The 9,147-nt window shown below is 44.6% G+C and overlaps 1 protein-coding gene across 1 annotated transcript in view; it reads right to left on the bottom strand.

Annotated features, from left to right (window-relative positions):
* Positions 1 to 317: 317 nt before the first annotated feature.
* The window catches only part of XYLT1 (xylosyltransferase 1), a 458,133-nt gene continuing 449,303 nt past the window's right edge, over positions 318 to 9,147 (bottom strand). Inside the window, exon 11 of the mRNA XM_075317980.1 lies at positions 318 to 1,506. Within this exon, the coding sequence (XP_075174095.1) occupies positions 1,184 to 1,506 (323 nt within the window). The 3' untranslated portion in view covers positions 318 to 1,183. The remainder of the gene's footprint in view (positions 1,507 to 9,147) is intronic.

Raw genomic sequence — 9,147 nt, 5'->3', positions numbered from 1 at the left:
GACCACTACTTTTACATTGACGGACTATCATTAGGATAGGTCATCAATGTCTGATCGACCGGGGTCCGACATCCCGCCGATCAGCTGTTCTCGGTGCCAGCATTGGCAGCAGGCAGCCGGAAATGCTTAGTTCCTGCACTGCTCCGTCTTCTGATAGCGGCCAAGGCTAGGTACTGCACATCCGCCTCCTATTGGTTAGAATGGGAGGCGGATGTGCAGTGCCTGGCCTCTGCCACTATTAGAAGATGGAGCAGCACCAGAACTGAGCATTACCAGTTACCTGTTGCTGCTGGCATTGAGAACAGCTGATCAGTTGGGGTGCGGGGTGTCAGACTCCGGCAGATCAGGCATTGATGACCTATCCTAACAAATAGGCCTACAAGAAAAAGTAGTGGTAATCTAATAGTAGGAAGATGCTTCTAGAATGGAGGCAACGGGTCCCATGTCCACCAGGCCTCTACACAAGTTACACACATGGCATGTTCACCCCTGCATATGGGTTAAGGTTTCTTGACTTTAAAGTTATCGATATCAAGGTACAAGAATCAGAAATATGTCATAACGATGCCAACCAGTCAGTTTAGATCCAACTAAATATGAATGTCTGAATAGGTGACACAGGGTTAACATGTGCAATACATACTACTTAAAATTAAAAATATCTCCATCCTATAACCCTTTGGCTGCCAGAGGTGTCTGCAATGCCGTTTGGGACTTCTTTGGCAACACATGAGTCATTAAAAGGCCACCTTTTGCTATAATTTCTCACAATGTAATGAAAAAGCCATGTTCTTGACATTACATCTGACATATTCCTTTTTTTTTTAAGAACAATTCCTATTAATACTGACAAACACAAAAATACATGGAAGTAGAAAAATAGAAAGTATTTGTGCAAAGGGAGAACGGGACTTTTCATGACTCAATAATAAGGGAAATATTTGCGAATTTGAGCCCTTGATCAATGTCTTTTGTTGATGCTCTGCCAATTGTAGGGAAGTGCTATCAATGCCAGTCTGACCGTAAAACCTACAATGGAGAGATGGAAGGACTTCTCAACACCTTTTATGGTGGACTCCTTGGAAAAGCAGAAAACCTTTAAAATTGCTAAGGAATCTGTTCTTTTTGTAAGATTGGTTAATTTCCCTTTTAAATCCATTGCCAATGAAGGGTGCACCAGATGCTACCTCAAACGCCCATCATGTTTGATAAGTCCAAGTTCTGATTTAGGATCAGGGCTAAGTGAACTCCAGGCTGTCTGAGAACACGACTGCATCACTGGACATGAGGAGGGTCCTGTTGTGCAGATGTCTACTGCTGACCAAATGTTACTGGCCAAACTGTCAAGCCAACTTTCCAGTTTTGACCCTACAAGTGCAGCATTCTTCTTCGCTTGTTCCACCTGGATTGAGTTAATAGGTATATTCAATACTGGATTCAAGCCTTGGAAACTTTGCTCCATGTACGCATTTTTTGGAGGCCCTCCATGAAACTTGGCCACATCATCTAAAACAAAGAAAAACATCTTGTTAGTTCTGAATATTAATGGAAGGATTCAATCTTACTGTACACAAATATGTTTACTGGCTGGAAGAAATCCCAGTCCCTCTGCAGAACATTCTGAAATAAGTCTTCTCATTAATGAAAAATATGTGTATATATGGTTTATATTTCTGTATTAAGCTTATATACAGTTTTCTGAGCAAGAAATGGCCCATCAATGGCTTGTGTAATGGTGGACACAACTCTTGTCCCTATGTCATATAAAGAATATGTAAGTAACCATGGTGCCTTGCTCATGAATCCACTTTGTGAGAGACAACTAAGAGTCAACCTATCCATTCCTGAATTCTAAGGATGACCAGTGATTTAAAGGGAACCTGTCTGTAACGGGTGTGTGACATGTGACAGTCATGTGGTTTCTGGCAATTGAAGGTCACAGCATCTGGCTGCACAGAATCCTCCCTTAGTTTCCATTGTTCCTGCTGTCAGTATTCATAGATATACGTAGCTTTACTGCTGCATTCATCTCTCTCCCTTTTGGACCCAGCAGGAGCTCGCCTTCCACCCAGCTGTTGATTGTCAATATTCCTTTGGTGTTTAAATACCCCTTCCATCCTTTAAACTGTGCTGGTGATATTTTCAGTTCCTTCAAACCGAGGTTGCAAGCAGGTAGCTTGTACTCCTCTGTGGTATCGTTGCTAAAGGCTCTGCTGAACTCCTACCTGAGCCATCTAATAAGTAGTTCATACTTTCCCCCTGTGTGTCCCCTTTGTGTCTTCTACAGTTGTTTAGGGGACTTAACATAGAGCTCATCCCAACCGTTCCGTACACAGGGTCCAGCATTAGGGATTCCTAGGGTCAGGTATCTGGCTCGGTGCAAAGGTGCAGAACCTATCTAGGGTGGTGAGAGACCCCAAAGACCAGCAGTAGGTTTGGTCAGGGTTAATCATCTTCCCTCTACCTAGACACAGTGTTTTCCTTCCCTTTCGCCATGTGCTTGCTACTTCCCCGTACCAAGTGTGACACTGTCATCGGTTTTCCCATTGTAAACCACTCCAATCATAATCTTAAAACTATATGCAGCTTCCCCATATTTTTATTCCATACTTGCAGCCTTGCATAGGTGTGAAAAAAACCCCTTATATATAAACTAACACCAAGCGGTCCGATGGGTGGTGCCAGACTGGCTTCTCCTGCAGAGTCCTCGAGTCTAGACCCTTGCCTCTGATTGTTGTGAATGACCACCTCTACATCATCCATATCAAGCTTAAAATCCTGTACATAGTGCACAAGGAGTAGGTTAAAGGGAACCTGTCACCGGATGTTTATAATACTCACCTAACGGTCGGTGCAGAGCAGACTGGTCGGATGGGCGTCTCAGTTCTCCGGGTCCGCGCCTCCTCTTTCGGCCATCTTTGTCCTTCTTCTGAAGCTAGTGCGGATGTCACGTTCTACGTCATCTACACTAGCCGACATTGAGGTCCCACGCCTGCGCAAGAGGCAGGAGGAAGGTGACCACACAAGATGGAGGAGGCGCCGAACTGAGACCAGCGACACCCATCGGACCAGACCGCCCCCCTAAGTGAGTATTATAAAGGTCTTTTTTTGTTATACAGCACAACTTGGGCTCTTATATACAGTATTCTAGATTGCTGTATATAGGGGCCCACTGGTGGTGGCCGCAGCTTATAGGAAAAATACCTGGTGACCGGTTCGCTTTAATAAAAAAAATATTCATGGGTATGTTTCTTTAATATTGGAATCAAAAACAAAAAATGCTTTCTCAAAAGACAATAATACATTCTAGGAAAGCAGCGTATAGCATCCATGCAGAGATACGCTAGTGATCATCTGGGATCAATCTAAACTAATAGGCATTGTAGTAAACCATGGACAGGGTAAGGTGAAGGTTAAGTGCAAAACAGTTTGGCTCAACCCCAATCAGCTGCTTTATTGAGAGAAAGGAAAACCATATTTTTGTTGGACTGATTTATGGCTACATTAAAGTTGAGCTGAACTTATTGTGGTCATAAATCAGCTGAGAGGATGATCAGTATGAGCTCACTGACAGATTCTCAGTTCAGAAACACTCCCATTAACTTGTTATTGATTAAATGTTTGTGTATGTGGATGTAATGTAGTGTGTGTGTTAATATACTCAGGTACTGCCACTCTCTGTGGTGTCCAGCGCTGGTGTTATCTGTGTCACAGGGTGACTGTTAGGATAGCGAGGGACAGGAGCTCCTATGCTGTCCCTCACACTAGTGGACCCTAGGCTGTCCCTAATCTCAAGGTTACTCCTGATGGTAGCGATTCCTGAGTCCCATGCTGGGCTATGCTTCTGACCAGTACTACTCCGATATCCCCCTCCCAGCAGAAAAGGATGAGGGAGGAATGAGATGGAAAACACATAAAAACAGACAAGGGAAAACCAATATTCTGACACACTGCACACACACACACACACACACACACACACACAGGAATAGACAACGAGAGACTCAGGAGTAAAGTAAGAGCAGGAAGGTAACAGCAAAAAGGCAACAAGGTTTAACTCCACAACCGCACTCTTCAACAAGTATAACAATCACTGGATAGTCTGGATCACAACATCTCACCAGCCCAGCTAAGATAAACTATAGCTGGCATAGGTGAAAGGATCTAGCCAGAATATATAGTATGGAAAAGATGTGATCAAAGGAGACTAAAGGCAACTTTACACGCAATGACATCGCTAACAAGATGTCGTTGGGGTCACGGAATTCGTGACGCACATCCGGCGTGTGAAACGCAGGAACAACCGGTAACAATCAAAAATACTTACCATATCGTTGATCGTTGACACGTCGTTCTAATCTCAAATATCGTTGCTGCTGCAGGTCTGATGTTGTTCGCCGTTCCTGCGGCAGCACACATTGCTATGTGTGACACCCCAGGAACGAGGAACAACATCGTACCTGCAGCCGCCGCCAATGAGGAAGGAAAGAGGTGGGCGGGATGTTATGGCCGCTCATCTCCGCGCCACCGCTTCTATTGGGCGGCCGCTTAGTGACGCCGCACAAACAACCCCCTTAGAAAAGAGGCGATTCGCCGGCAACAGCGACGTCAATAGGCAGGTAAGTATGTCTGACGGGTGTTAGCGATGTTGTGCACTACGGGCAGCGATTTGCCCGTGACGCACAACCAACAGGGGCGGGTGCTTTCACCAGCAACATCCCTAGCGATGTCGCTGTGTGTAAAGTGGCCTTAACAAGCAGACTAGGAGAGATTTAACTCTTACTAGCTTGCCTATGAATTAGCACTCTGCAGGTCGACGCCTGAGTCTGCCTATATTGATCACAGACACCAGAGAAGTTATCGGCGGAGTGTCAGAATCTGTGGTCTGAACAGAGCCTGACACCGCCATGACAGTCGGCTCATTCTACCCTTTGAGTGAACCAAAAGTCTCTTTTACAATGAAAGTCTATAGTGCCTCAATATGATGCGCCATAGACTTACATACTAAAAGCCACTTATGGGTCACACAGAACGCAGCGTGACCCGGAGAGTCTGAATAACAGTGACATCATTCAGAAGATGAGAAAAACGACAATGGACACCGGAGAGAGAGGTGGTAGGTGAGTATATTAATAGACAAACACTACACATATAATGAATAAAAAAAGACAGAGGGAGTGCTGCTTCTTTAACTCACTGAAGAGTCAGCAGCAGACAATGCAACACAGAAACTAAAGGGTACTTTGCACTCTGCGACATCGCTACTGCGATATCTTCGGGGTCAAATCGAAAGTGACACACATCCGGTGCCGGTAACGATGTCAAAACGTGTAAGGCCTAGATGCGCCGATAAACGATCGCAAAAACGTCGAAAAATGGTGATCTGTGTAGCGTTGGTCATTTTCATAATGTCGCACAAATAGGAGATACGATGTTGTTCCTCGTTCCTGCGGCAGCACGCATCGCTGTGTGTGAAGCTGCAGGAGCGAGGAACATCTCCTTACCTGCCTCCACCGGCTATGCAGAAGGAAGGAGGTGGGCGGGATGTTTATGTCCCGCTCATCTCCGCCCCTCCGCATCTATTGGCTGCCTGCCATGTGACGTCGCTGTGACGCCGCATGACCCGCCCCCTTAGGAAGGAGGCGGTTCGCAGTCCAGAGTGACGTCGCAGGGCAGGTAAGTGCGTGTGAATCTGCCGCAGCGATAATGTTCGCTACGGCAGCAATCACAAGATATCGCATGTACGACGGGGGCGGGTACTATCGCGCTCGGCATCGCTAGCTGATGCTAGCGATGTCGCAACGTGCAAAGTACCCCTAAGGTATGCTTGCAATAGTATATAAAAAAAATTGTCCGATTTTCATCCAGAAGAGGACAATTTTTTTCTCACTTGTTGTCCAAGTGCTGTCAGTATGAAATCCATTTATTTCTCAGTAGTTATTATTTATTTTACTCATTTATATAGCACTATTAATTCCATAGCGCTTTACAGACTTGATCACCGCTGTCCTCATTGGGACTCACAATCTAAATTTCCTATCAATATGTCTATGGCGTGTGGAAGAACCCAGAGGAAACCCACGGAAACGCGAGGAGAACAGATGGACTCCTTGCAGATGGTGTCCTTGGTGGGATTTTAACCCAATACCCCTGGGCTGCAAGACTGCCGTGCTAACCACTGAGCCACCATTATTTATTTACAATCAATCATTTACAGGATGATGCACAGTTACAGAATGGTAATGTACCTGTAAGAAATAGATGCCAGTAGGATGGTCCATGTGGCATCCAATTTTTTCCTCGCACCCGCAGAGTTGAATAGGCAAGTCTTGTTGGATTTACACATCCACTTCCTGCATGCTGACATTTATTTCTCAGGCTGAATACAGCTGGGAAAAAAATAACAGATCTGCTCTGCCACATTGAATAACTGATCCGAGGAGTACAATCCCTTTTTTTCTTGCATTTGCACTCCGAGTTCCATGAATTTTGAGCGAACCCTAATATTTTTAACAAAATACAAATGTAAAAATGTTTGTGAACCAAAATCACATGTAATTTAAAGGGAACTTGTCACCAGATTTGTCCCCTATAAACTGCGGCCACCATCAGTGAGCTCTTACAGTATTCCAGAATACTGTATATAAGATCCCAGGCCGCTCTATAGAACATAAAAAACACTTTGGTTATACTCACCTAGGGGGCGATCCAGTCCCATTGGTGTCGCTGTTCTCTGGTCCGGCACCTCCTCTCTGTGACGATTGCGTCCTTTTTCTACCCATCCCCCAGTGCAGCTGATGCGTCCTAGGTCATCCACACTGGCCGGCATTGTGGTTCTGCCCAAGCAGACTTTGATCTGCCCTGCTAAGGGCAGATCAAAGTATTGTAGTGCGCATGCGCGGGCAACCTTAAACTGTCCTCGCGCCTGTGCATTACAGTACTTGATACAGTACTGCCAAGGGCATGGCAGGGAAGATCAAAGAGCGCCTGTGCAGGATAGCAATGCTGGCAAGTGTGGATGACGTAGAACGCATCATCCACACTGGACTGGTAGAAGGAGGATGGCCATCGCCGCAGAGAGGAGGGGCCGGACCGGAGAGCAGCGACACCCATCGGACCGGATCGCCCCCTAGATAAGTATAATAAAAGTGTTTTTTATGTTATACCAAGTGGCCTGGGCTCCTATATACAGTATTCTAGAATGCTGTATATAAGAGCTCACTTGTGCTGGCTGCAGCTTATAGTCACCAAATCTGGTGACAGGCTCCCTTTATGTGTCCACGAAGGTGTCCTCTGGGAAGTGATGCTTCTGCTTATCAATCTACAGATCATTTAAGAAATAACATATAATTTGAAGTTCATATTAACCACAAAGCCGGCGTTATTATGCGTTGTCCATTAGCGATGGGAACTAGAGGTTCTCTTCATCAACGGTTCCATATTAAAAGCCCGGGAGAATCATTGAAGATAAACCAGAGCAAACAGACCAGACTGTAAAAGTCCTTTGCTGCTATTAGGTGCACATTTGTTCCCAGCGTGAACCGCACAGAGTTCAGAGGAATGACGCACGTGAAACAACTCACTCCGAATATAAATGTACAATAAGGAACCCGTCCTTTTTGCCGGTATCACTGCGAATGTCACAACATGGCACGCATTTCATCACGCGAACCGCGCCTTCTATGTAAGTTTATGGCACCTGTGCATATCGACTTGATTGTCGTTACGATTTAAAAGCTTTTATTTATTTTTTCTTATTTTTAGACTGACATTTGCATTAACCGTGCGGTATAAATCCTCATCAGCCCGAGCAATTTAATATTGCAGTGTGAGGTCTAACACAATAACTAGCCAGCAAGCAAAACAACATATGCCGCGTATTTGAAGTTAATAATTATGCTCTTCACAGCTTGAATCTCATGTCAGGATGGAAGAAGCATGTATTTCATCTCGACTTCAATAAATGCGGCTTGCAGCGAGTGGGATGCATTTTTATTTCAAGCTAAATGTTTTATAATTGATTTATGATGTTTAAGGCGACTTTGCCCTTTTCAGAAAAAAAGAAAAAAAAAACAAGCCCGCTTTTGAGTCTGCTCCTGCTTCCGATAAACAGCAATCAGCAATGGCTGACGTTGGCCAAATTAAGCGAGGAACAAGCCGTCTATTCACAGTCACGGTGCAAAATACAGAACACACTGTCGAAATTCAACATGGCACATACACGCGGCCATTCACATGTCTCTACAAACTTTGCCAAGGTGTGAAAACTGCTTTCTCACCGACCATCAGACCTTTTTTTTTTTTTGGTCAACATTAAATTGACAATTTTGCAAACCATCCAAAATACACATAATCCCGAGCACAGAAAGCTCTTATTCAGCTCGCTAGATCGAAAATGTGTTCTTTTTCCTTTAGATAGCGATGTGCGTCCAAGAATCGTGAGCATCTGTCAAGCGGGCGCTGCCACGCAGCTATCCGGTGTCACCGCAGCCTGCTCTGCATAGGAGATATGCCTAACATTGGCAGTAATTAGGCAGACTGGGAATAGAGACATACATTCACCAGACTGTTTTGCCAGTGAAAAGCTCATGCGCTGTATTCTTGAAGGTGTACAAATCCAAACTGCACAATGTCCCGAGATGCCGGCTTGACAAAGGACACATTTGTAATTAAATTTATGGATGTGAAAGCTTGGTTCGGAGATCTGCTGCTTCTGCAGTTCAGAATACAGCAGGGCATTGCCAGGAATATGTTCATACTTATACGTTGGTCAATTTATGGGTGTGCATGATATAATATAAGCAAAACGTTGCAAGGGGATCACACTGAGCTGAATATTGGACAGGAGATGCTTCCACAGCACTGTCATCACCACTCAGCGTAGTGACGTATAAGACTATGTGTATTTTGTCCTGATTAAATCCCATACATACGTAGAAAACCATGATGAGACAGCAATGTATCAAAGAAGTGTCCTTATGGTCTCCTAAAAAAGTGCTTATATTACATCATCGTCACTCAGTTATATAGGTATTTGTTGGACATACATTGTAGCATCCTAATTGGCTCAGCTTATCTCTTACATAGTGCTGGCATTAACATATACAATATAGACCAAAAGTTTGGATACACCTTCTTATTCAAAGA

Source organism: Anomaloglossus baeobatrachus, chromosome 7 (genome assembly GCF_048569485.1).
Source record: "Anomaloglossus baeobatrachus isolate aAnoBae1 chromosome 7, aAnoBae1.hap1, whole genome shotgun sequence".
NCBI lineage: Eukaryota > Metazoa > Chordata > Amphibia > Anura > Aromobatidae > Anomaloglossus > Anomaloglossus baeobatrachus.
The sequence above is the reverse complement of the archived record's forward strand: the minus strand, read 5'-3'. Positions and strand labels throughout refer to the sequence as shown.